General features: G+C 43.2%; 2 protein-coding genes across 10 annotated transcripts in view; one reads left to right on the top strand and one right to left on the bottom strand.

Annotated features, from left to right (window-relative positions):
* The window catches only part of TRIP10 (thyroid hormone receptor interactor 10), a 60,400-nt gene extending 56,642 nt beyond the window's left edge, over positions 1-3,758 (top strand). For 2 of the 5 annotated variants that reach the window (XM_007433531.3, XM_025170068.2), the window contains exon 15: positions 1,096-3,755. In XM_007433531.3, the coding sequence (XP_007433593.1) occupies positions 1,096-1,244 (149 nt within the window). In that variant the 3' untranslated portion in view covers positions 1,245-3,755. Of the gene's footprint in view, positions 1-1,095 lie in introns of all 5 variants that reach the window. The other 3 variants (XM_088137667.1, XM_088137668.1, XM_088137669.1) reach the window with 3 other exon arrangements.
* On the bottom strand, positions 2,778-25,056 carry SH2D3A (SH2 domain containing 3A). 5 transcript variants are annotated; one of them, XM_025170067.2, is made up of 11 exons: positions 24,514-24,693; positions 22,883-22,936; positions 18,485-18,613; positions 13,698-14,122; positions 13,403-13,500; positions 11,026-11,588; positions 9,532-9,647; positions 8,329-8,500; positions 7,798-7,909; positions 5,973-6,164; positions 2,778-4,175 (listed from the first exon to the last, which is right to left on the bottom strand). In XM_025170067.2, the coding sequence occupies exons 3-11, from the start codon at positions 18,590-18,592 to the stop codon at positions 4,024-4,026; spliced, it is 1,938 nt and encodes a 645-aa protein (XP_025025835.1). In that variant the 5' UTR covers positions 18,593-18,613; positions 22,883-22,936; positions 24,514-24,693; the 3' UTR covers positions 2,778-4,023. The 5 variants fall into 5 exon arrangements, with proteins under 5 accessions (XP_025025835.1, XP_007433591.1, XP_025025834.1 ...); XM_007433529.4 differs by lacking the exons at positions 22,883-22,936; positions 24,514-24,693 and adding an exon at positions 24,995-25,056; XM_025170066.2 differs by lacking the exons at positions 22,883-22,936; positions 24,514-24,693 and adding an exon at positions 24,807-24,983.
* Between the last annotated feature and the right edge of the window lie 314 nt (positions 25,057-25,370).

Genomic DNA, 25,370 nt, shown 5'->3' with positions numbered 1-25,370 from the left:
TTGGGAAAGGAGATTAGATCTGTCACTTTTTGGCTTTTGCTCCTTTTTCTGCCTTTCCTAGCGTTATTTTTTTAATCTTGCACCCACACACACAATTGGTTCTGTACTAAGAGGAGATGAAAAATCTGCAAATTCAACAACTTGTACAAAATAACTCAGCATTAATTAAATCAATTAATTGATCAGTTAGATCAATAGATCCAATGGACTCTGGGCAGAAATGTTATTTTACATTTTGCTTTTTAAAAAGAAAAGATATTTGGGTTTCTAAAACCCAACCTTTCACTTGAGCTGTAAGGTAACCATTCTGGGTAACATTCTTAGCCATGTATGTATCTCACTTTTATGGGAGTTAACTGTAAGCAGGCTGCTATTCAGAAGAGAGATCATGACTGGATTGCCTAAGCTTCAGCATGAAATACTCCAAAGCCATTCACTAGGCGTTGCCCAGACTGTTTTTTAATTGCACTGTTTTTACCACAAAGGATCAGGAACCTGCTTTTCAAAATATGTAATAACAAAAGCTAGGATCCTCAGAAGGCTCATTTAGATGTGGGGTTTTTGTTTTGCTTGCACTATGGCATGCCTTCAGCATGTCAATAATAATTTTTCTCCAAAGAGCAACTGCTTTCTCCTAGCCTGAAGAACAATGCTGCAGAGGGAGTAGCCACTAAGGCAGTGTTTCTCAACCTCAGCAACTTTAAGAGGTGTGGACTTTAGCTTAAAGTTGTTGAGGCTGCGAAATGCTGCACTAAGATGTCTTTTTTGTTCCATTCGTGGGCCATAATGGTGACAGCAGCAAGGCCACAAAGGCAAGTGTAAAGTTACATTTGACTGTTTTGAGTGAAAAATATCAATGCGTCAAATTTTGAATTAGACAAAAAGCCTGGCTTACTCTACAAAGGACTGTGTACCTTGGTCTGGCTCACATCCTGCTTTAATGCCTTGGCACTCGTGTCCCCCACCCATCCACCCACCCAATTCTGCCCTGGCTGCTGCAGCTGCTGCACACCGTGAGGGTTGAACAGTTTTGCCTTCCGGTTATTCTTGGCTTCAGCTGATTGATACCCTTGTTGATTTGTTTGCTTCCCAAAGGTTCTAGTGAGGGCACCATCTCCATGCAGGAAGGGGAAGAGCTCAGCTTGATGGAGGAAGACAAAGGTGACGGGTGGACACGTGTACGGCGTAGCAAAGGAGGTGAGGGTTACGTCCCTACCTCCTATTTGCGACTGAATGTAAACTGAGGGGGGTACTGATAGCCAAGAGCTGCACCAACATCACGGTCTGAATGGAAGAGGGGCGGAGTTTCAGTTGCCTGGAAACAGCTCCAGGATGCTTGCTCTGAGTGAGACCGTAAAAGAAGGAATTTGCACCAAATCACTACTGCAGGACTGCGAGACAAGGACTGACCAGCAGAATAACAAAACGATGGCTGTAGCCTGCTGAAAGTAAGGTCTTGGATAAGAGCCAAGAGGGGGGTTGACTTCCAGCTAGTAATTGCTCCTCCTTTCCCCCGTTGTCTTCATGTCAGAGTTACAAAATACTCCTTATGAAATGCCCTCCAGCCGGAGCAGCCAAACACACGCAATTTCACATACAGGAAGATTCATGGCTCTGGACTGTGGTAGTTGCCCCGCCACGAAATGCATGGGTGTACGCATGCTTTGACCTTTCCTGGCTGCGGGAGCAGAAAGGGTGCGGTTCCTCTTTAAGGGCAGAGCCGGCTGCCCCTCCTGCTTTTCGCCAGGTTGGTCAGAGCCAGAGCAAAGTTTCTGCTTTTATGCTGCGTTCAGTAGGCTGCGTCCAGACCTCGAGGGGGTTGTGGGTGCGCCATATTTGAGGAGGAGACCGGGCTGGGTTAGAAGCCTGGAACGTGTATCCTTCAGACTGCTGCTATGCCTGTGTTCGACTAGAAGCAGAGAGAGAGGGGAGGACGGTTGCTGAGCACACCTGTCCACTCCCAGTGCTCCTTCAATTAGATGCAAGTGTCACCAAAGCCACCTTGTCCGAGGGCTGGCCAAAGGCCACGCTGGCACCAGACCAACCTCTGTAGAGTCTCTCCTTGAAATGCACTTTATAGTTTTCTTGGATTCGATTGGCCTGGTTCATTCAGCCACTCTAAAGTGCCTCTGCCAGAGCATTCGGGTTTGTTTCCCCCTCGGGGAATATATTACATGACAGCAAAAGCAGGTGGCTCTGGCCTCTTCCTCTCATGTCTCTGTGTTTGTTTTTTTTAAAGATGACTCTAATGTATTGCTAGTTGTTTTATACAGTGACCAATTTAATTTACCACTCAGTTTAACGTGTTCACATACTCTGTAATGTAGCCTCAGCTCTTCTCCCTCCAGCCTTGGAAGGGAGGGGCCGAAACCTGCCCCTCCCTTCTCTCTTGAGATGCAGAATGTATTTCTGGGTGCCTTTTTACACTTTATGTAAATAGTAGGGGGAAAATTAACTGGTGGATGCCTGTGCAGTTGCCTTTTTGTTCCTCTGGCCTCCAAGCGTGGACTTCTAAGGTCTGCCGCATTTGTGTCATTGCTTGGGAGCGAAAGGACTATCCTCTGCCTTTCCTGCTGTGCAGAGTTCACCACTCCGCAAGGGAGAGCTGGCGGAGAAGACAAGAGGCAAACGCCATAGGAAGCCAAGGCATCCTTCAGTTCCTGCTTGCTTCTGCTTGTCCGTGGAGCAGCATGACTAGGGGGAAGAGTGTGGGAGAGGGAGGAGAAAGCAGGTTTGTTGTCTGACACTGGACTGGCACTATTGGTAGATTAGTTGAGGGGGACATTCCCCTCACCTCCACTCGTGCTGACCCAGGCAGTGCTTCTGTGCAGACTTCTTGTTCGTAAATCTGGAGAGGCCTGACAACTGTCCCCCTTGGGGAAACACCTTGCTATGGAAGTAGCTGCTAGCTTCTGCTGGTCAAATAAAAACCTAAGAACTGCACTGCATCAGACCAAAGACTCATCTAACCTCATATTCTCTTCCCATTGTGGCCAAGTAGATGATCCACAACAGCAGCAGTACTTTTATGCTCATGTTCCTCAGCAGAGAAAGATATGATGCTGTTAGCCACTGGTAACATATTCTCTGAAGTAGTCTGATTCTTCATTAAAGTTGTCCAAGTTGGTGGCCGTCTCTAGATCACGCGAGAAAGCAGGATTCCGCTGTGAGTCCTGTTTGAAGTCTTTCCTCTGTCCTGCCTGACTCTTCAGTGACTGGTTTTGGGTGCTGGGAGAAAACTTGTATCTACCTGTACTGGTATTGTCAAAAGGGATACATACAAGCTTTCTCCCTGCTTGAGCTTCTCTCAAGGTCTTGTATAAGTAAGGGAGAAAGTCCTTCTTAAGACAACCTCTGTCAATAAAACTTTTCTCAAGTACGGCTTAACTTGAAGAAAAAGGTTCTGGAAAGATATATGCAAGTTTCTTTCCATTTAATACAAGAATCATACTTTGAAAAGGGAAGCAGCATTAACTGCAGAATTCAGTTCTGTATAATGGAAACATAACTACAGAAACAGGAAAAGTGTTCCAACTGAGAAAGGTTGCTTTCTTGTTTCAAAAGATGAACTTGGGCTCTGCTAATTTGGATATGAATGCATTGAAACTTTCGGGTGCAGTTAACAATCTTGGAAGCTGTTACTCTGGATTTGGGGTCTGTAAACCAATGCTGTGAAACTTCTAATCAGGATAAGAATAGGCAGAGAGCAAAGTTATTTTCATAGCATGTAATGATTAAAACTCATCCACCGCTTTCCTTATTGCAGACTGGCTCCTTTGCATAGGTTAAAAGTTTCCAGATGGTTTCTTTCAGTAGCCCTGGCGCTGTTGATCTAGAAGGAATGTCTACCACAGATGAGTTCCTGCTCATTCATTCCATGGAAGGCCTTCAGATTTCAGCTCAGTGAGCATCTAATCCTGGCAGTGGGTGACCCTTCTCTTTACTGCTTAGAAATCATCTTTGCCACTCCTGCCTTGCATTCCAGCTGGCCTGGCAGAGGGAGAAAATTCTTCTCCCATGAATTCACTCTAGTTTCTGAGAAAGCACAGTCAAGATCCGTTCAAATTTCTTGTATCGTTCACTCTGTTCCGCCTCTGCTCCTTTACTGCCCCAGAATAACCGAAGGGAGAACTCCGTCTGGAACACTTCCAGGAGTTCTGGAGTGCCTTGGAACCCTGGTGGAGAAGAGAATGTAAAAAGGAAACATGAGATGAATTCTGTAACGTCAGTGGCATCAGCCAGTCCTACACAGACAGTGCCTGTCCTAGTATCGGCTAACTATCCTCTTATGAGGTATCACCCTACCAGTGGGAAGTGAAAGGAGCTGCTACAGCCACACATATCAGATTCAGAAGAAGACTGAACTCCAGGCCTCTGTAAGAGAAGGCCAAAACAAAAAACAAAGGATTAGTATAACCAATGTGGGTATGACATCCTTACCCTGAAATAATAGAATGGCCACTTCGAGGCTGGGTTTAAACACTGTGTTAAGCTATAAGGTGATTTTGCTTAATTCAGAGACTGGGAATGTAGTTCCCACCAGATGGCCCATTTTTAATAATAATACAACTACAAAATTGAAATCAGCTCTCTCATGAGATTCTAACCAAGTGTTGAAGGATCTATGTTCTCATTTAAGATTTCGGCTTTTTTAAAGTTTACATCTGGTCAAGCTATAAAACATAGTTTATGGCTTGCTATGTCATGGGACTGCCAGAGTGGTCTGTTCCCATAGGAGCATTTAAGATAAAACATGTCAAGAGTTCCAGTGTTATTTATGAATGTACCAACACTGTTTTAAATTGGCACAAAGATAAACTTTAAGCAAGCCTTGGCTTGAACCATAGCTCTGTTTAGCAAAGTCTGAAAGGCGACTTAGAAAGGTGTGCAGTATTCAGATCTGAAGTGAGCAAAGGTGCTTCATGTCTGATGTGAGCACCCTTGCCACACCTGTCAGCAGCAGCTTTAAGGAGCCACACCTTTTTTGGCACTTGTACTGCAGCTGTACAGGCTCAGGAAAATACATGTCCAAGTTAAAGAGGTGGTGACGCAGAGTCATATCCTGTCATACCTCCTGAACCCAATCAGGCATTTTCCTGAGCCACGCCACTACTTTGCAAACCCAGGAAATGGCGCAGCTCCTTTACAGAGCAGCCAACAGGTACAGCAAGAATGCCCAGTTTGGATCTGACTGCTGCACACCTCTAATAAATTATTAACACTACATACAGCATGTGGGGCGTTTCGCTTTCTTTTAAACTGCAGGGAAATTTGCAACTCCAGCAACAGAGCTGGGAAAGGGCAGAGAGAGTGTGCTTAAAGCGGTTCCATTCGATATTGTACACTTGGTCCCAGCCAGAGTTCTGTGGGGCAAAACTCAGCCTGAGGCACCTGTCCGCTGGCTAATCACCACCTCCACCCAGTGTGGTAGGATCAGGACAGAATCCGAACAGACAGACCCAGTGGCTCAGAGAGCAAAAGCAAGAGCAGAAGAACCCCAGCTGGTATAAGTCATGCCTGGCTAAAACCACTGCTCCTTTTAGGGCTGGTGTGTTGCACAGGTTAGCCAAGACTAGCTGTTAATAAACCCATTGCTGGGTCATATTTCCATCACAAGAATAGCTACAACATTCAGATGGGTGGATCTGTTCATTTGTTAGAAGCTTATCCCAACTTTTATTCAGGAGCTCAAGGGAGCATACAACCACCTTGCAAGGTAGACTGGGCTGAGAGTGGCCCAAAGTTGCTCAGTGAACTGCTATAGCTGAGAGTGGCCTAGAGCCTGGGTATTTCCAGTGCAGTCCACCATGCTGGCTCTCTGCCGGCTTTCTTCTGTGCTGGCATTCATGCGTATCTATTCCATATAAGAGGGTGATTGAGAAGGAGGGAACGGGTGCTCACCAGCCACACTGAACTGAGCTAACCAAGGTACACAGGGGAGGACCAGCCAGCACTGCCAAGAACCACCCTACCTTGGAGTCTGGCCTCAGCACTGATGCGATAAGCACCAGTGTTGGTGGCAACGAAGCGACCTGCTTCCAGCGTCCGCAGGAGGACCTCACATGTCTCCTCATTGTCATCCCATAGTTGTTCTCCTTCCATGAGACTGAGAAGTGGCAGGATGTGAGGAACTGCTATCTCCTTTGGGGAGAAGACAGAATTCCCTGTGGGCCAGAGACAATAGCCTTTTAGATCACAGTTCAACTGATTAAGTGGAATTACAGGTAGTCCTTGTTTAGCAACCATTCAGTTACAACACTGATGAAGTAACTTTGCGGCCAGTCCTCGCATTTATGACCTCCGCAGGTTTGTAAAGCAAAGGAAAGCTGAAGTAAGATAAGTATAGTCACAGTTTCACTTAGCAACCACTTTGCATAAAGACTGAGTTGCCAGTCCCAACTGTAGTCGCTAAATGAGGACTACCTGTAAACATTTCAGGGGAAAGCCTGTAGGCTGAGGAAGAGCATGATTTAATTCACTATAAGATATATTTTGGATGAAAATGACTCTTCCTTTTCCAAAGGTTGCCCCTATATTTGTTTAGAAGCCAATACCCTACAGGAAAGTCTGCATGCTGCAGTCCCCACCAATTTCTTGCTACTTATTGGATTTGGGTCAGAAGGTTTGGAAAACAGTCCAGAGCTGTGCATTCATGTACCACCAGCTCATGATGGGCAGCCTTTTCAAGTGTTGGTCCATTGCATGAATGCACCCTAATCAAACTGTAGTTGGATTAAAACTGCAAGGAAGGAGGTTCAGGCTAGACCTCAGGAGGAACATCCTGACTCTGCCAGCTGTCAGGCAGAAGAACAAATTGTCACATGAAGTGGTAAGTTCTCCCCCACTAGAGGTCTTCAGACAGAAGCTAGATAGTCATCTATGAGAGAAATCTAGTAGATCCTACTCTGAGGATCAGCTAGATTTCTACAGTCCCTTCCAACTCTGATTCTATGACATTCCATACTCTCCACCTTGATGAGAAGGAACAACTTGTGATTTCAGCAAAAGGAATATAAGGAATATAAGCACTAGCACAATTATTTACCTTCAAACACCAATCTGGGCAACCTGGAGCAAGGGTATATGACTGTCCAGATATGCTAGAGTTACCCTGAATTTCCATTTTGAAATGGCAATGAAAATACTCAGAGAACTCACAACAAAATTGATTTTTAATCTCTTCTAAATCACATTTTAGGGTTATCTATGGGGCAGTAAACTTACATTTCTGGTGGAGGTTCTTAAGACTGCAAGATCACATTAAAAAAGATCAAACTGAGCAATTTAACAAATTCTTCTCTAAGAAACAGGCTTCCAAAGCAGGACCCAGAGTCCAAGAGGAAAAAACACACCACACCCTTAACTACAGCTTTGTTCATATTATTCTTTGTTATGATTTTTTTTTGGAATGGTAATGGACATATGCAACTTCAAATGAATGAAAAAAGGGGTACAACTATTTTAAAAGTAGTTCAATGCGTACTTAATATATTCACTAAGTAGCTCATAAAAATGTTTACAGTCCAGAGGACTGATTCCAATATTACATGGAAGCCCCCCAAATTATTTCTGCATGGTGATACACCATGGAAGAGCTGAAATCTAAACTGACCTCCCAACAGTTCCTACATCTGAGCCATAAATAAAATTGTGTCCATGGTGCACAAGATGGTGCAACGGTGCTGCTACTTAAAAAGGTTACTGATTCCTGAGCTGCACATAAAAATAGAGCCACACACTAGAAGTTCCACACAGCTGTAATGTTTGGATTTGGTCAGAATGATTGCAAGGCCCTACCTTCAGCCCTGTTCAGATTCCCCAAGAGAGGCTTGAGCTCCTTCTCAAAAATGATGGCACTCTGGGTGTAGTTCTGGCGCAGATGCCTCCATGTTTGCTCCAGCCGGGCGATCTGCAGACAGCAGGACAGAAATGGAGGAGTATAAATAAACCTGCCTGCACAGACCTCTGCGGTTCAGGAAGAACTGAATGACTGGCTTGGCCAGGTACTTGAGCCCTACTTTAACAACAAAAAAAGAAAAAGGGATATAAATATTTACATTTCAGGGTGATAGATTCATAACTCCCATCAGCATGGTCAAAAGCAATGTCCTTGATTCCATGCCACTGCAGTAAACACCAGACTAAATGCATTCCATCCCTCATTTTAACAGCAACATGGGAACTGAAATCAGGGCTAGCTTTGTTAAATGAGCTGCTTCTGATCCAGCAGCTGCACTGAAACCACACCTCTTCATCTTCTGTGTGCCATGCATCTTATGGGCACCAGGCTAGCCTAAGCTTTGGCATCGCTCCCACAACAGCCCTCACCTGGGGCAGCTGCAGAGCTTTCATCACGGCAGACAGGGCAAAGAGGTCCCCAACTGGCCTCCACAGCTCCAAGGCTAGCTGGATGACCTTGTGGAGGGTGGCAGCCCGTTCAGCCACTGACCCTGTACAGCCCACGATGTCCACAGCAATGCCCAGAGCTATGAGATGGTGCCTGAGGATGGAAAAAGAAAACACGGGAAGCTTGGATGGGCAAAAATGGTGGCTGCTGCAGCGCTCAAACAAATGCATTCCAGGATACTTTCTCAGTGCAATCTGAGCAGAGTCTTGCCCAGGAGTGACAACAGGATTCACACTTGCTACTAGACTGGCAGGCCAGAAGCCGGGAGGTGGCCCAGACCAGCGTTTGCATGTCAAGCCAGCATGCAAGATCCCGTCTGAACTGACGGAATGTTTTCTGTCCCTTGGTCCATAGTGCAGGGCACTGAGATGCTCTGCCACAGCATCAGAAAATGTGCTAAGTGCACTTTGGATACAGTGTTAAATGGGTTTGATTAAGAAAAATTCCGTTTCACCAAGCAACATTCATACTCATAATTCCAGCAATTACATTCTCAAATTGGGTCTTAGAAGGACAATTTGGCCTTCACCGTCAGAATGATCCAGTACTGGACACTCAGCTAGCAAGACAGTAGCTGAAGGGAATATATAGAGCCATTTGCATCTCCCTCATTTTGCTTGCTTCTAAAAGGGGTTTTTTACTTGTCAACTCCAGGCTGATGTAGATCCTATGCAGGGGATGTGGCCGGGGGGTGGGCGGGTGAGGAGGCCTCCAAAGCAGCAGCAAACCAATGCCTCCTGAGAACAACCAAGCCTTTGTCCTGAGGAAATTATGCTCTGCTCTCCCACAAATTCCTTTATTTTTACATTTTTAATTTAGTGATTGGTTGGTTGGTTTCTATACCACTAAATCTTCTGAAGACTCACAGTAGTTTGCAGCTAGACCCAAAACATTTGTAATACAAAAATTAAAAACAGTGACAATAAATAAGTTAATTAAAATATTTAATAAAACCAAAACATTTACAGTAAGCAATAATTAAATTAATTAACTATTAATCCTGACGGAATTGGCAACTACTAAAGAGACAAGCAAGCACATTCTGGAGAACACCCACGCACACGCGCGCATTTCACAGTGCCGCCTCTGGCGCTTGCCAGCCACCACAAAACCTTAGTCAGTACCTTTCCAGCAAGTCCTTCCGCAACTGATGCCCTTGAGGCAGGGTTATGAGCTCCAGACCCGAGCTCACCCCCATTGCCCGCTGCTGCTCCTTTGATACTCCAATGATCCTCACAGCCTGAAGAAAAGATAAGCGAATTTCATAAGACGTTAGCATTTAAGCCAGCAGCTGACTCTTATCTACCTTTCACCCTTTAGGGGAATTCTTCTTGGGAGTTAAATCAATTATACTTTCTACGACAGCAGGTCATTTTAGCCGGAGAGCTGAAGGAATTGGGATCAGCTGAGATAGAACTCACCGTCATATTCTGATCTCAACATGTCAGAACCAGGCAGCAGATATAGGGAGTAAGCATTTGAGGAAACTGCATTTATCTAACTATTCCAAGATAGAAAGATTTGAAATTAAATGCTTATTTGAATACTCAAAAATGGAGTAAGGCTATGCAATAAAAGCCACTTTTTATTGTATACTGCTATTATGCTCCTGGCCCCATCATCATCCCCAGTAAAATTTCAATTAAATGTACTCTGATGACTTCTTTGTCAAATCCTTTCCTAAAAGGTCCCCTGCTTTAGATCAGATTTACTTTTCTAGCTGGATCTGGAAGAACTAAACATAAATTACAAATAAATAAGGGTGCTTGAAGAGGCTAGAGTGGATTAAAAACTTTCTGCTCTGACAATTAGTATTTTTTTAAAAAGGCGTATCTCAGCTCTAAGGATGGCTTGTATCAACATCATTATTTAAAACACAGGCAAGCCATCCCTTAACTAAGATACCAGGTAGACAAGGCAGGCTGCTCACAGAACAGATTTCTGATTATTCCAGCCTGCAAATTGCCACCTCTTTCATTTATTATGATTTTACTAGCCAGGGTGAGGAAAGCACAAAGATGCTTTTAGAAACCCATTCCTTCTGTCAGTGTGGGTAATGAGCAAGTTCTGGAATGGGAGTGATGTCAATATTTTTTAGCAAAGCCAAATTTATCTTGGAACTAACCAAGACATCAACTATTATGAACCACAAGGCAACTTTGTCAGATGCAGGCTGTTTCAGTTCCCCTACAAAAGCCATAGTCTGTCACATCCAGTCCTCTCTGGCCCAAGAATGAGCATTTCCTCCTGAACCCTGGAAAAGGAGTCCCATGTCTCTTCTGCATCAGTGCATGAGCATTCACAGAACTAGGAGATGGTAGTAATCCAAATTCACTTAACAAAAGGACTAGGTTGCATCATACACACCTGGCCAAAGACCCAAATGTCTCAGAGTTAGCTCTCTAACATGAGAAAAGGAACCTCTCCCATGTATCTGCATAGCAGTCAAACAGAGATTATGTCTGAGATCAGATTTCAAGTCCTGGCTCAGATCTCAAAACACACTGGGACAAAACCAATCATCTGTTAAGTGGGAACTAAAGCAGCCCACCATACAGGAGGCAACTGAAGGTCACCAAAATAATATTACATAAACAATTGTTTTCTGTGGCCCTCACCTGACAATCCATTTTTAAAATATGAAGTGCTGTCACATGACAATCATGGGTGGCAAAGATATCCTTGAGGCGCTTGAGTGTGCTGGGGTCCAGGGGCTTGTTGTTAGGGGTCAAAAGCAATGAGTTAAAGTGCTGAAGCTGGAAGGAGGAAGTAGTCTCTAGCAGTGGGCGCTCAAACCCCGGATCCACTTCTGTCTCCACTGACTGGGGCAAGGGTGAAGGAGCCCCATCACAGTCCAGGAACCCAAAGGCAGTCTCTGTAATGTGAGCCCGGCCACGCCACCTCTCCTCGGTCCGCAAGCGCTCCACGTGACTCCAGGGCCCCTGAGGAGCCTTAGGAACCAGTTCACAGTAGTCACTCATCAGCATGGAGGGGATTCTCAGAGGCTTTGGGGGAGCTTTGGAATGAAGTCGACCTTCCGAACCACTCAGTCCCAGGCCTTCCAGCAGGTGAGATGTTGAGGCGCTTGGCCGTAGGACAGGGTCACTGCCCGTGCGAAAGGCAGGAGACAAAGGAGGGAGTTGGGTTCGGTCCTGATCTCCAGGTGATGTTTCTGGGCTTCCTATGGACAGAAGAATGAATGGTTGGATGGGGAGGGATTAGAGTTGGATAATTCCTGCTGCTTCCCAATGATGGCTCATCCATCATTCAGGTCACAAATACAAAAATAGCCCTAGAAAATTATGGTGATATGCAACTTCCTGTTCTAGTAGCTCCACTAAGCTGTCTTCTTTGATTGGCACACAAATATTCCCTGTCACACCCATACATCTGTCTGAATATATTTATTACATTTAATTTCTATTAAATCAAGTGTTGGAAATCCCAGTATTAAAAACAAGAAGAAGCTATAGTGTCATGGTGCCAGATGCAACAACTGCAACATTTCAGATGTACCCACTAATATTAAAAATGTGTGTGTGGTCAATCTCACCAACTAAATGAAGGGTGGGTAGTGCAGAAGAGAAATACTTTTTCATATGAGGACAAGGATCAATTGATTAACCACACTGATCAATGAAATTAAGATAGATGTACTCCTAATAAAGAAAACATAAAATGTTTGATTATCGCAAGTTTAGATCACCATTCCCTAATCAAGCAAAGGGACGTTTAAGATGACGGTATTGCAATTACCATCAGCAATTACCAGCATAACCAGCTTTGTTCAATGGGACCCTTGGCCGCTGGTGATATAGACAGGTAGCCATCCTCAAAAGTAGGACTAGCAGCTACAGCAATAGCTGCTGCCCCCCAGGTCACTAACAAAAGCTACCCAGTGATAGAGGCAGTGGATCCTATCAGAGCCTTAAAGCCCAGCACTCATCCCAGGAAGCCACGTGGCAGTACAAGGCCGGTGATGGTTCAAAACACCTCAACATGTTTAGAAATGAATAATATGGCTTGACCTTGGAAATCCACATGCAAACGAGGCAAAGTTTAGTCCTGACTGCTTTTGTTTGTCTCCTCATCTTCAATATGCCTGGGCATAAACTGAAGCAGAGCAATGGCTTTAACTACATCTTGACAATCTTCTGTGGGCTCTGATGTCATCACAAACCATCAAGCTGGTTTCATACTACGTTTGACAGCAAATGCAAAATCCATGGTCTATGAATTGATATAGGCTCAGATGGAAAACATAATACATGTTGGCATGATGTCGCAATGTAGCCATCACCTGCAAGCATCATGAAAAACTGAATGCTTTCTTGTAAAATGTACAAAGCTGTACAGGTGTTGGGGGGGGCAAGCAATAAAACTTGCAAGTGACAGAACATGGATTGTGACATCATAATGCAAACCCTGTAAATTATGTACTTGTGTCTGATGTCAGGATGCCAGCATGAAAGGACGAGTTTGCATTGTGATGTCACAACACATTTTATCATTTTTTTATGCTTTTACACAACGCTTTAAGTCAAAACTGTTCAATCTTCCAAGTTTTCTCTATAACTAGAAACTTTGGTTTTTCGTTAAACGGCAACTAAATATTTTCAGGAATATAGGAGGGAGGAACCACATTCTATGCTTGAATCTCTTGTTTTGCCTTCCCCATCCTACAGAGCATTTCTAGTCATATACCAACTTCTGTACCTTTGCTGTGGCACCCAAACAACTGTGTTGCTCCCAGTCCACTGCTTTCCTGCATGTTTAACTGATATCAGGGAGAAATACAGGATCAGTTGGACAAGTAAACATGTTATCCTAGAAAGCTGAAGAATCGCTGCTTCCATTTAGGGTCTTGGGGAAAATACAACAGCCTAAAATCTGCATTGCAGATAAAGCAACAGAGGAACCATATTCCTTTCACCGTAAGACTGAAGGTGGCTTAGGTCAACCCGCCCATTTGGAGTCTGTCTTCCATATACCCACCAGTCAATAAGTTGCTGTCTGATTGGGCACTGTACAATGAAGGTCTCTGGCCCAGCTGGTCCAGGCTACTGGGGTCACTTCCGCTTCGATCTTTTGTTCTGGGAGAGGGAAAAACAGAGACACAGAACTGAGTGATCCATTCCATAATTACTTAAAAGTGTGCCTCAACAGTACTTATTTCTAAGTGGGCCTATTTAAAATCACAGTTTAGGAGTACCATTCATATTCTCAGCCACACTGCCAAGGACCACTTCCAGCCCCTCCAACGGTTTCATCATGGAGCAAGGTTCCTCACCGTAGCAAATTTCCATCTCCTATTTGTTCTCCAGCAGTGGCTGTACGGAAGCTGAACCGTCGAAGAGGTGCCCCTTCCTCCTTAGATGGCCCAGGAGGCTGGCCAGTGTCAGTGAAGCGCTCCTTCAGCCAGCGAAGTGGAACACTCCTGTTGACTGGCCGAGACACCACAGCTCCTGAAACATCTGAGATGACCTTCCGGTTGCCCACATAAAAGCGCACCAGGGCAGGTACATTGTCAAACTGCTCTTGCTCAAATTGGAAAAGGGTGCGAGAATAGCCCTTTCGGGGGCGGAGCACCACACGGATGATCTTGAAGTGCAGGGCCTCTCCTCCCCAGCGGCATGACAAGACATAATCACCCAGGCTAGAATGTGAATCGCGGATCAAGAACTCCCCATCATTCTGCAACAGAGATTCTGCCTCCTGAAAATGAGAGAGAAAGAGAGAGGTGGAAGGGAAGTCTGTCTTTGTTTAACAAAACATAGTATTAGAACAAGCTCAAGATGGTCAAGTACATGAACAAGACTTAAGGAGCCACTTGAAGGATACAGAGAATCATTGAGCATTACCTGACCCAGCACAGAACTTCTGAACCACTGATAGGTATGTTACTCTCCCTTCCAGGTCAGGAGCAACTTTTCCTGTTGCTATGATAGGAACAGCCCAATGAAGGCTTTTTCTTCTGCACAACAAGTAAAGGGGGACAAACGTTGCCTTTCTCTGAATCTGAGAAATCCTCAGCCTCATTGAGCCAAGTGGATAGAAACTCAGAGTGTTCTTTGAAGGAATCCATGATGAGGTAAGTTTGACATTATTATTATTACGGTCAGCCAGATATTTAGACTGGATTTGCCATTTTTATCCACCTATCGAATCCTTCCCAAGGGCCTAGGATAGACAGATGTTGTTTGATGGTGTTAAAGGTATTGTCGCAGGATATAAGCTGTTCCAAGTAAAGCTGCCTTTTGCAATTGACCGATGGTGATCCTCTCAATGCCGATGGTGTTCAAGTGGCACTCCAGATGTCTTGGGATTGCACTTAAGGTGCAATCTATTGGTACTATCTTTGCTTTCTTTTGCCATAGTTGTTTTATTTGCAGGTCTTTATATTTTGTGATTTTCTCCAGTTCTTTCTCTTCTATTCTGTTGTCTCCAGGTATTGCAATGTCCACTGTCCAGACTTGTTTGTCTTTCTTATCAACAACTGTTAAGTCTGGGGTGTTGTGTGGCAGGTGTTTGTCTGTTTGAATTCTAAAGTCCCAGAGCAATTTAGCTTCATTTTCTATTACTTTGTCTGTTTTGTGGTCCCACCAGTTCTTGCTCGCAAGCAAATGATATTTCTTGCATATATTCCAATGCACCATTGTTGCTACTTTGTCATGCCTTTGCTTGTAGTCAGTCTGTGCAATCTTCTTCCAGCAGCTAACCAGGTGATCCACTGTTTCTTCGGTTTCTTTGCAGAGGCATTTGCTGTCAGTTGTTGTTTTCTCAATTCTGGCTTTATATTCATTTGTTCTTAAGGCTTAGTCTTGGCAGCCAGAATTAGCCCCTCTGTCTCTTTCTTCAATTTTCCTGCTCTTAGCCATTGCTAGGTCTTGTGGTTATCTGCTTTGCCTGCTAGTTTTTTTTGTGTACTGGCCATGTAATACTTTGCCTTCCATGTCTCTTTTCTATTCTTCATTTGGTCTTTCCTATAGGCCAGTTTGGTTTCTTTGGTATTCAGTAAGCCTTCATGGTGTACTAGTTTTGGTGCATCTTTTTCACAAGGACAGTGATTGGATATTCTTCCAATGACCTTTTCCTATTATTATTATTATTATTATTATTATTAATAATAATAATAATAATAATAATAATAATAATAATATACACCAACCAACTCCCAACAATACTGGGCTTCTAAAGGAATTAAACAAAAATAGAACTACTCTAGAAAAATAGTCTTCTCTCCTATGTGTTTAGAAGATCTGAAGTGTGTTGGTCAATACCTCATCCCTGTTCTTGGCTCCCTGGGAAACCTAGCCCCTTTTCTAAGCCAAGTGTGTTTAGCAACCTAAGGGCTGTCCTTCAGGTATAGTGGTTCTTCACTCCACAGATGGGCTGAAATTGTCTGTTTTATCTGGAATTGATCCTTCTCATTGTTCTTCAGGTTCCAAAATCCAGGAAATCCCTATTTCCTCCTGATTTTCAAACATGATGTTATTATGGAAAAACCTTGTAACTAAGCCTAGTAATGATGGAGCACATAAAAGACCAGGCTTCAATGAGTAGGTTAGTCTTGGTATAGAAATAATATTTTAACCAACACAAGAATGATGATGTTACAGCAGGGTGACCTCTATCCTCCCCCAGCTCATGGTTCCATTCCTTTCCCTTGGCTACCTTCCACTCCTAGTCTCCTTTCTGTAAGTCAGTTGCCAAGGAGAAATAAGCAAGAGTGTCTTCCTGGTACAGTAGTAACCTTTTCATGGGTAGAATACCAAAAGCTGCTTCAGTTATTGGCTCTATTCTCCCTGGGTAAACCAGGAAATCTTTTTAAGTTTTCCTTTCTGGTTTGGGACTATGACAGTAAATTCTGAATAAGGAAGCCCTACTATCCTATGTTACAGAAGGACTTATCCCCAGTGAACAGCTGAGTTCAACATGCAAGAAAATACTGTTTTGGTGTCTTGTGAATGAGAGAACAAACTGTATGCACTTAATGAAAAATGTAACAACAGCTCTCCCTCTGCAAAGACACTGTTCTCAAGCAACCGCTCCATTTTCTTCCCCTTAGTGGGAACTTTGAAAAAAAATTATCCTAAACAGAGCCGATCCTGTTCCTTCCTCTTTTACCCTATCCATCCATCCTCCATCCCACAGCTAAATGTTTTCCCTCAAAACTTTCTCCTCTTCCCCCCCTTGTAGAGAGAAATGAATATTAACTCTTTATGGTTAAATGTCAGCTATTACAGGCATTCACACAAACTGGGGAATGGTTCTGTTGACAAAACTGAACTATGGGAACAAACTATATCTATCACATGGGAACAAACTACAGGTAGTCCCTGGGTTAAGAACACCTGGTTTAAGGACGACCCATAGTTAAGAACAGAGCCTACTGTAGCAAAATTCGAGTTAAATACACAATGATTCAAGTTAAATACACAATGGTTTGAATTTATTACACAATACTACTTATACAGCATTATATAATAATACTGTGCCAACTTACATACAAATTCAACTTAAGGACAGACCTTGGGAATGGAACTCGTTCTTAAACTGGGGACTACTTGTACATCTATCACAACCGCCTAATCGCCATTCCTTCTCTAGAGTAATTCTACCTGGGTACTTTCTCTCAAGAGAAACTTCAAGCTAGACCTCTTTTGGAAACTGTCTGTCCCTGATACAATCTTCCTTTTTTCCCTTCAACTACCAGCAGCCAAATGCCTTCACTCAGAAAAGGAGAAGAAAATTAACTCCTTAATGGCTATTCCCTACTAAAAGCTCCATTTGCCCAACATCAGGAAACAGGCAAAGATTATTACAGCAGTCTTACAAAAGATAATTCTCCATTGTGTAGCAAAGGCACTGCAAGTATCATTACTACCATCAACTCTGATTAGTCTGTTAGGAGCAAGTCAGGTGCTTCTAGCAGAATTCTACAATTTAGGAGACTATGTAGATCAAGAAAACCTTACTGAAATTTGTCCTCCCCACTCCCACCAAGGATGCTTGGTGGAATGATGAAATGAAAAAGGCTGTGGTTGAAAAAAAAACCATATAAGAGAACGCTGTGAAAAAACAATGCTGATAAAAAGAGATTACATAACATACATAGAGAGAAAAAGAATGTAGTCAAACAAAGGAACAATTATATTTCAGTGGGCAGGAAAATACAGAGCAATCTTGATGGAAATAAATATTTGTTCTGGAAATGGGTAAAGATGGCTAAACAAGGCGCCTCCAACAAAGTTAATGAAATTACAGTAAAAAATGATGAAATGATTTGTGACTAAACTGACATGAGGAAAGCTAGGAAAGAATATTTTAGAGATCTGCACAGGAATAATAGTGACGTATCTAAGGACAGAACTGAAAAAAATGCAGTAAACGTTAGCATCCAGGAAATAAAATATGAAAAGGATATTTCTTACATTTCATTTTTCTTTCCATGCTGTATAACAGACCATTTGGCCACTTCTTTTTTTTTTTGTATATAATTTTTATTAAGTTTTAAGAACAATAAGAATTAATACAAACTAAATTAGAACAGAGAAAACGAAAAAGAGAGAGATAACAGAAAAAGCTAAACGTGCAATAAAAAACTAAAATAGAAGTAGGAAAAACAGAGAAAGACAGAGAAATATATAAAGACATACAGAAGTAGCTTCTGATATTCTTCACCACAGTTATAAGTACAATTATATTTTAACCTCTCTCTCTAAAGTTACATCATGACCCTTTCTATAATCTGTCTAATCATCAAAACCATAAATCACGAATTCATTCTTTTCATTTTTATGCAAAAAGTCCATAACGGGTATCCAGTCATCAATAAATGTAGATATTGTCCTTTCTCTAATCAAAGCAGTCAGTTTGTCCATTTCAGCAAGTTCTGTCAAGATCACCAACCATTCCTCCATGGTGGGTAGTGCTGAATTTTCCATCTCAGTTGGCTTCTTCTTTGGAGTGGGTTGATTTGTCTCAATGTGCCCTTTGCCTCTTTCATTGTCATATTTTGCTATCACACTGTTTTTCACTGTGTAGGAACCAACTAACCGCTTTATGCTATCTTACCTGCCGTGGCAGGCAACTGTGGTACCACGCATGGCTGCAGAGCTGTTCCGTGCCAAGTTTTAACTCCTCCTCCAGCTCCTTTCTTAGCTTCTCATTGGTCAATTCCATGTTCTGCAGGGATTAATCCTCCTAGGAAAATCAGGGGAGACTGTAAAGATTTGGCTATATCCCCAACAAGCTCAAAAAAGCAGAGAAGCATCCCATACCCCTGATTTCACTTGGAAAGACAAGGGGTGGTTAAGCAGTCACAGCACACAAAACAACACAGATCCCTAGAAACAGCTGCTGATATACAGTGTGAATAAGTTGAAGCCTTCACGGTATGCTGGTTGAAGAGATGGGGCTTTCAATTTCTGCACAGACAGGAAATTCACTGAATGGCCTGGAAGTATCACACTCAGCCTACTCAACCTCACAGGATTATTATCAAAATTAAAATCAGCAGAAAGAAGTGTTCACCTCAGGAAAGAAAACCATAAATGCTACAAATATAAATGAGGCATTTTAAATACTTTTAGAGACAGTATCCATTTTAAAAAGCCAGAAAACATGTGGAACAGATTTTTCCAGCCGGCACCCTGCAGATATCTCAGGATTACAACTCCCAGAATTCCCAGCCACCATGGCACAAGACACTGAAAAGACACCAGGAAGGCGGGGGGGGGGCTCTACACAGCAAGCAACAGCAGGACACACATTATCCAAAATCCAGTGCAAACACAAGTGAATACCACAAAAATAGCATCGCATCAGATTGGGAATCTGATCTCATGGCAACAAGGAAGGGCCAGAATGGGGCACAGACGGCAACAGGAAGGTGAAATGCAGGGCTAGAGAGTCCTGGGTTCAGAATGGAGAATTACAGCTGATCAGATTGGGATAGCATGGGATTTTGATCAAAAATAAATGTATTCATGCAAGCTGACCATAGTGTTTTATTTTTATTTATTAATGTACAGTGTGTGAATCTGTAAACTGAAGTGACCTCAATCTCCACTCTAGTCACTCGTACATTTTCAAAAACCAATGCATCATACTGAAGGCTATAGTTGAAGTTCCTTGTCGCTAACTGTTAATGGTTTTTCTTGTTACCTCCCTCCTACATTCTCTTCAGCTAGATGTGTGTTACCTCTTCCTCTCCTTTGAAGTTTCAAGGATTATTAGCTGTTATTGACTGATAGGGAGAAAAGTCTCCATGTCAGCATCCTGCACTATTCAGCCTATGTTCTCTCCGTAGTTCTCAAATCTCAAAGATCGCTCGTGCTTCCCCACAAAACTAACGTTTGATGGCACATCTGAGTATTCTTAAATCCCTTCCACTCTTAAGGGATGCCAGAGGAGACTCTGCAGATATCTGCATATCCTATATAGATGCTCCATATATTATTTATATCCTAAATAACTAGAGAGAGAGAACTCTAAACCGTAACTCAGACAACAGTCACATTGCTTGGCCGATTCCAGGTCAAAAAAAAAAAAAAAAAACTAACAAAATTTTAATACTTCATACTAGGATTCTAACCAGTAAATAAAGTAGCTTCACTGCTGTCCTTGCTGCAGGACAACCTACCAAGAAAAGGCCAACATTAAGGAGAGAGAAAGAACCCCCTGCACATTATTGTTCTCATGCTGCAATTTAAAATCAAGATGTGCTTCTGCTCTCCCCAGAAAGTTCTCCCCTGAAAGTTCATACTGAGTCACCCAAAGACTGGATCAGAATGCAAAATGACTAAACCTGGGCAAGTCTGACCTTGTAATAATTGGCCTCTGATTACATTTACTGCTGCCACCTTCTGAAGAGGGAGCAGTTGACACCCCGGTTGCTGCCACCTTCTGAAAGGGAGCAGAGTACCACAGACCCCCTCTGAATCACTTTGATGTAACATGGGAAGTGGGGGTGCAACTTCTGGATCATGATGTCATCTAAATTGTGCTTCCAGCATTCACTGGAGAATGGATGTTTAGAGTACAGCAGTGAGTTTCTGGATTGCGACCATGCTGTTGCTTGAGCCGCATATAGGGCTTGCCCGCAGGAACAAATTAACAGCACCCGCCTAGGACGAAGTTAACTATTAACAGTGGGGGCAGAAGTGGAAAATAAAGCTATTCAGTCTATTCAGTCTCCAAATTACACTCTTTAAGTAGACGAAGAAATACTACTATGCTATAAATCTTCCCTTCCAAACAAGCCAGTCAAGATTTTTCAGCTAAAATCGTCTCCCATCTTAAAGTATATTGCCATCAACAGCACCACTGTTCAACTACTTCTAAAAGATGAAGTAGTTCTATCAAAAAACTAAGTCATCAAAGCAATCTGAAGGAATCTTTTTCAAGAGTTTTCCAAACCTATCTGAGTGCCAGAACATTCTAGCTAGCTAGTTATACAGCCATGTTTCACCAACATTCAAAAATACATTCGATTTCATCTTCATTTTTACTTCTTGCTAGCTGTGCACATACAGAAGAAGCATTCATTTCAAAAACAACAAATGAAAAATATTGCTAAAAAATATTGCTCCAAGGAAAGGGGCACAAGGGAGTTGGTGATATTACCACCTCACAGATAATCAGCCTAGTACTAAGCTAGCTTCCGTGGTGAGCTGAAAGAAATCTGTTTTTCCTGAGTTCAGGGAAAGAAAAGAACTTATACATCCTTAACTCTCAAAGCAGGTTCAAAAGTCCACAGAAACCTAACAGTTAAATCTAAGTATTTGCTTAGAGAACAGAAATTGAATTCAGAAAGTAGGTTACTTTCCAACATGGGAGGGGTAAAATATTAAAAATAAAACAAGCAATTGCAACAGGTGCTGCTTATGAAAAAAATACCAGTTCCAGAAGTGTCCCTTAGTATTTCAGGAACATTTACTGTTTTGCACAGGAAAAAAAAAAGGACCTCCCTCCATCATCCTCCGGTCTGCCAACCCAGCATGTGCTTCTGAACAGCTGTGGAAAACTGTTCCTTTTGCAAAGAATTGGAAAGGTGATGACAAGCTTCAGATCAAACACTTAGCAGAGGAGGAAATAGTGTCAAATAGATGATGTGCCAGGGGAAAAAAGCAGAAGTCTCGTCTGAACTCTCCAACCCAATATTTTATAAAATGCTTTTTAAGAAATACACCAATTGGTCAATTTTAATCCCACTTAGAAAGGAAGGAAGGAAACTAAGAAAACACAGGAAGCTTGCAATAGGAAGAGTTAATGGTTTGGTTGCAGCATTAATCAATGGAAAAGACTGTCAGCTGGGCCCTTTCTATTTAATCTGTTCTGCAAAACTGGGTCCGGCCAAGCTAAACTCAACAGATCTAAGGCATGATCCTGGAATGGTTGAATTTTGATTGCTTGATTGTTCTCCCCCTCTTGTCTTGTTTTTATTCAACAAAACAAAAGTAGGAGACAACTTTAAAACCATAATGCTTTTAGCCTTTTAAAACTTATTCTTATCGCAGAAGACAGATTTCCAGAAACTTATCTCTAACAAGTAGGGGTAATTTTAAGAAGTCCACATTATACTTCCAAATTCATACATAGAGACGTACATCACTGATGCAGAGCTAATTCTGTTAGTGCCAGACTATGTGATAATTACTCTAATACCTCCACTAGCCGGAACTAACAGAGAGAAACGGGATGAGCCAGACAATAGAAAGGAAATGCTTATGAGGCTCCCTTCCCCAACTTTGAACATTGTTCCCAACATAAGAGCAAAAACAGCAAATATGTAGAAGAGGCGAATGTTAGAGGATTTACAGGAGCTTAACCTTTAGAAGCAGCACCGTTTAGGGAGGGACACCAAATACACCCAGACACATTATTTCAAGCCATATTGACCTCTTCCAGAAAAGCACTTAAAATAGCTGTTTTTGTAAAATATATAATTGGAGTAATTTTCTCTTGAAACCAGTGAGTTTCTCCCTTAACCTAGCACTCTTCTTATCTGAATCTTGAAGAGCACAGAATATTCTTGTCTTTCTCTCCATCATGAAACAGCAATCCAGAGAAGAGCGCGCATTTTTGGTCTACTGAGTATTTGACTCCCTTGTTTTCAAAAGGGTTTGATTCAGAAAGGATTTGTTGCCTAAAGGCAAAGAAAAAATAAATTCCATATGCAATCCCAGTTCCAGCTATGTCTCTACTTTGGAATTTCTGCTCTGCAGCCTTACCACTCACATCCATCAACAAACTTCTGCTCACTTCCTGAAAGACTTTGCTCTTCCTTCCTTGGTGCTCCTTGTATTTGGAACTGCCTCATAGAACACCTGACTGATGCTATTGCCCTTACTTCTTCTACACTTCTTCTCAAGTCTATCTTTCCCACGAACATTTTGGCACACCCAGGTGTGCCAAACCACAGAAAACCTGGTAACTTTGGGACAATTCTGCCCTTTCAGCCCATTCTACCTGTTATGGCTGCAGTGACAAAATGGAGAACACCATGGAAGCCACCTTGAATTCCTGTAAAAAAAAGTCAGGCTATAAATCTAATATAGAAAGAAACTGGAAGTTTATAAGTAAGTTTGAGCATAGCTGAATGTAATATATACCCTTCCTCCCTTGGTTTATCCCAATTTCTGTCCCCTTTCTCTATTTCTTCTTAGAGCCCAGCTTTAGTCTAATCTCTTTGAGAAAAGGACAGTGGTTCATAAAACGATAATTACTACTAATCAAAATAACGATATATATTCAGAACATAGTTAGGAGCCCATAAAAGGGTACTGGGGCATTTTCTAAACTTGGCATGAATAATTTTCTTCATCTGATGACTCCGTGGGAACATAAGAAAAGGCACTTCCCAGCTTTGTTATGAGCTCAGTTCCTCCAGAGTTAAATCTAGACATTGCAGTGATTTGAGTGAAGTTTCCACACACCCTCTGTCATTTCACTAAGTTGAATCAGCCACCGACTGACTAGTGAGGTACTCCTTACCCAGAATCTGCTCCCAGCTTCCGTATTCAGACCACAACATCACTCATTCAAGCTTTGATTAGCTTCTAGAAAGAAGGAGCCCTTGTAAACTAAAAGCCTGCCCAGAGGTCACAGTTGAGGTCAGGCAAAAGCACAGCTATATATGCCCAGGACTAATGCAGTTGTGGGGAAGGCATGGCATTTTTACACATAATAGAAGAACTCAATCAAACATGATTTCACAGGCAGGAGAGCTCAGCCAGAGATAAGAAAGGGAGGAGGAGGACTTGTGGGTTAAAGCCTTTATTGCATACCTTCTATGTACCAATCTCCAAATCCAAAAACTTATACTGACTTCTATACATTCAAATATATCTAAAAGTATAGATTTTATTTAATATATATTTAAGTCCACATTTCTTTTCAAATCCCCACATTTTATCTTCACAATGACAATTTGAAATTGATGCAGCTGAGTTTAAACCAAGATGGGGGAAGAGAAGAGTGCCTCATAGACAGGTAATGAATATATTAACTCTCAATATTAGAAAATGGTCCTCCCATCTTGTGTCCTTTATGGCATTTTGGGACAGGAGGTTGCTCAACAAACCTTTTCCCAGAATGAATTATTTCATATTTGGTCTGACCTGCGTCCTTACCGTATTCACTCAGGCTAAGAATATTTACACATTCTACCCAGCCCCTACTGACTCGGAGAATACATACCACTAACAAAGCATAGCTTACTTCTCATGTATTTCATTCATTCATTCATTCATTCACAATTACTCTCTGGACTATTAGCAACTTACAATAATAAAAACACAGTTAAACCAACGACATCAAAAGCAATACATCACAAACCCTCGTTCTCCTGTCTACCTAGCTGGGGGAAGAGGAAGAACACAGCTGGTTCCGTCAGATGCCAAAACTCGGCCAACGCTGCAAAAAAATGGGCCAGATGTGAGCCGCATCGTTGGGCTGGCGGGTGTGGGGGAAACCCTCTGCCTATTCAAGGGAGGACGCTCGTATTCCCAGTCTAACCCCGGAGAGCCATTCTGAAAACGCAGGTTCGGGCGCATAAGGCGTTCGTGCTCCTACGGAATAACAATTAGGCACGTACGTACCTTTTCCCGCTGAGTTAGGAGGAAATGGGAAAATGAAAGAGAAGACAGCAAGACAGGTCCTCAGGCAACCCTCGACAGAAGAAGGCGGAAAAGGTGCGCCCGAAGAAAAAACCCCGCCCGCCCCGCCAGGAGAGGCAGGACCAAAGTTGGAGAAGGCCCTTTCGCCGAAGAGCCCCCGCCGCGCGCCCCCGGCCTCACGCCGGCGCTAATCCCCCCCCCCCCCCCCGCAGCAAAAGCAAGCGCCGACCCTCCGCTCAACGCAGCGGGCGCGTCGCCGGGCTCCGCACAGCTACCTGGAGGTGCGACACGCCACGCTGCTGGGATGGGAGTTGCCCGCCCGCCCGCCTGCCAGCCTGCCAGCCAGTCCTCGTCGCCCTCCGCAGCTCTCCGCCAGTCAGGATTCTCGCCCTTCCCCGTTTCGCGCATTCCTGCGCTGTCGGTACCGACCCCGCCCCAAGCCCCAAGCGTGGCTGCCACTCACCCGCCAACGTGAAGTTTCTGGCGGCGCTGCGCGCCCCTCGGGTGGAGAAAACCTGCGAGAGAGGGAGAGGAAAACTTGCGGTACGGCCCCGGAGGGGAGGAGTAGCAGCTATGACTCCCTTCGGGGCACCACCTTTTCACGTCCCTCGCTGGAGAGAATTGCAACAGGCCAGCTGTTCTACCCAAGCCTTGAAAAGGCGTTCTTTACATTCCTCTTTACATTACTGTCAGATAAGTGTGATCCTCCTGGCTGGCGTCTGGCGTGTGTGTCGTCCTGCTCCTTCTACAGCCTAAAAAATGATCAGGGCAACCCACCATAAATGTGAATTTGCATTGTGAGGAAAAGGATGGGAATACCTTTTAAAAGTAAACTCAGA

This window comes from Python bivittatus, unplaced genomic scaffold (assembly GCF_059951505.1).
Source record: "Python bivittatus isolate LINGU-HERP-01145 unplaced genomic scaffold, Pbiv_v1 ctg000220_np1212, whole genome shotgun sequence".
In the NCBI taxonomy this organism is placed as follows: domain Eukaryota; kingdom Metazoa; phylum Chordata; class Lepidosauria; order Squamata; family Pythonidae; genus Python; species Python bivittatus.
Note: the sequence above shows the minus strand (reverse complement) of the source record. Positions and strands in the feature narration are given on the sequence as shown.

Excerpts from the sequence above, each read along its gene's own strand:
- SH2D3A (XM_007433529.4), bottom strand. The coding sequence starts at position 18,592 with ATGGAATTGACCAATGAGAAGCTAAGAAAGGAGCTGGAGGAGGAGTTA. Across the intron at positions 7,910-8,328 it reads AAGCTCTGCAGCTGCCCCAG|ATCGCCCGGCTGGAGCAAAC; the intron begins GTGAGGGCTGTT and ends TGCTGTCTGCAG. Across the intron at positions 6,165-7,797 it reads GAATCTGAACAGGGCTGAAG|GGAATTCTGTCTTCTCCCCA; the intron begins GTAGGGCCTTGC and ends TCTGGCCCACAG.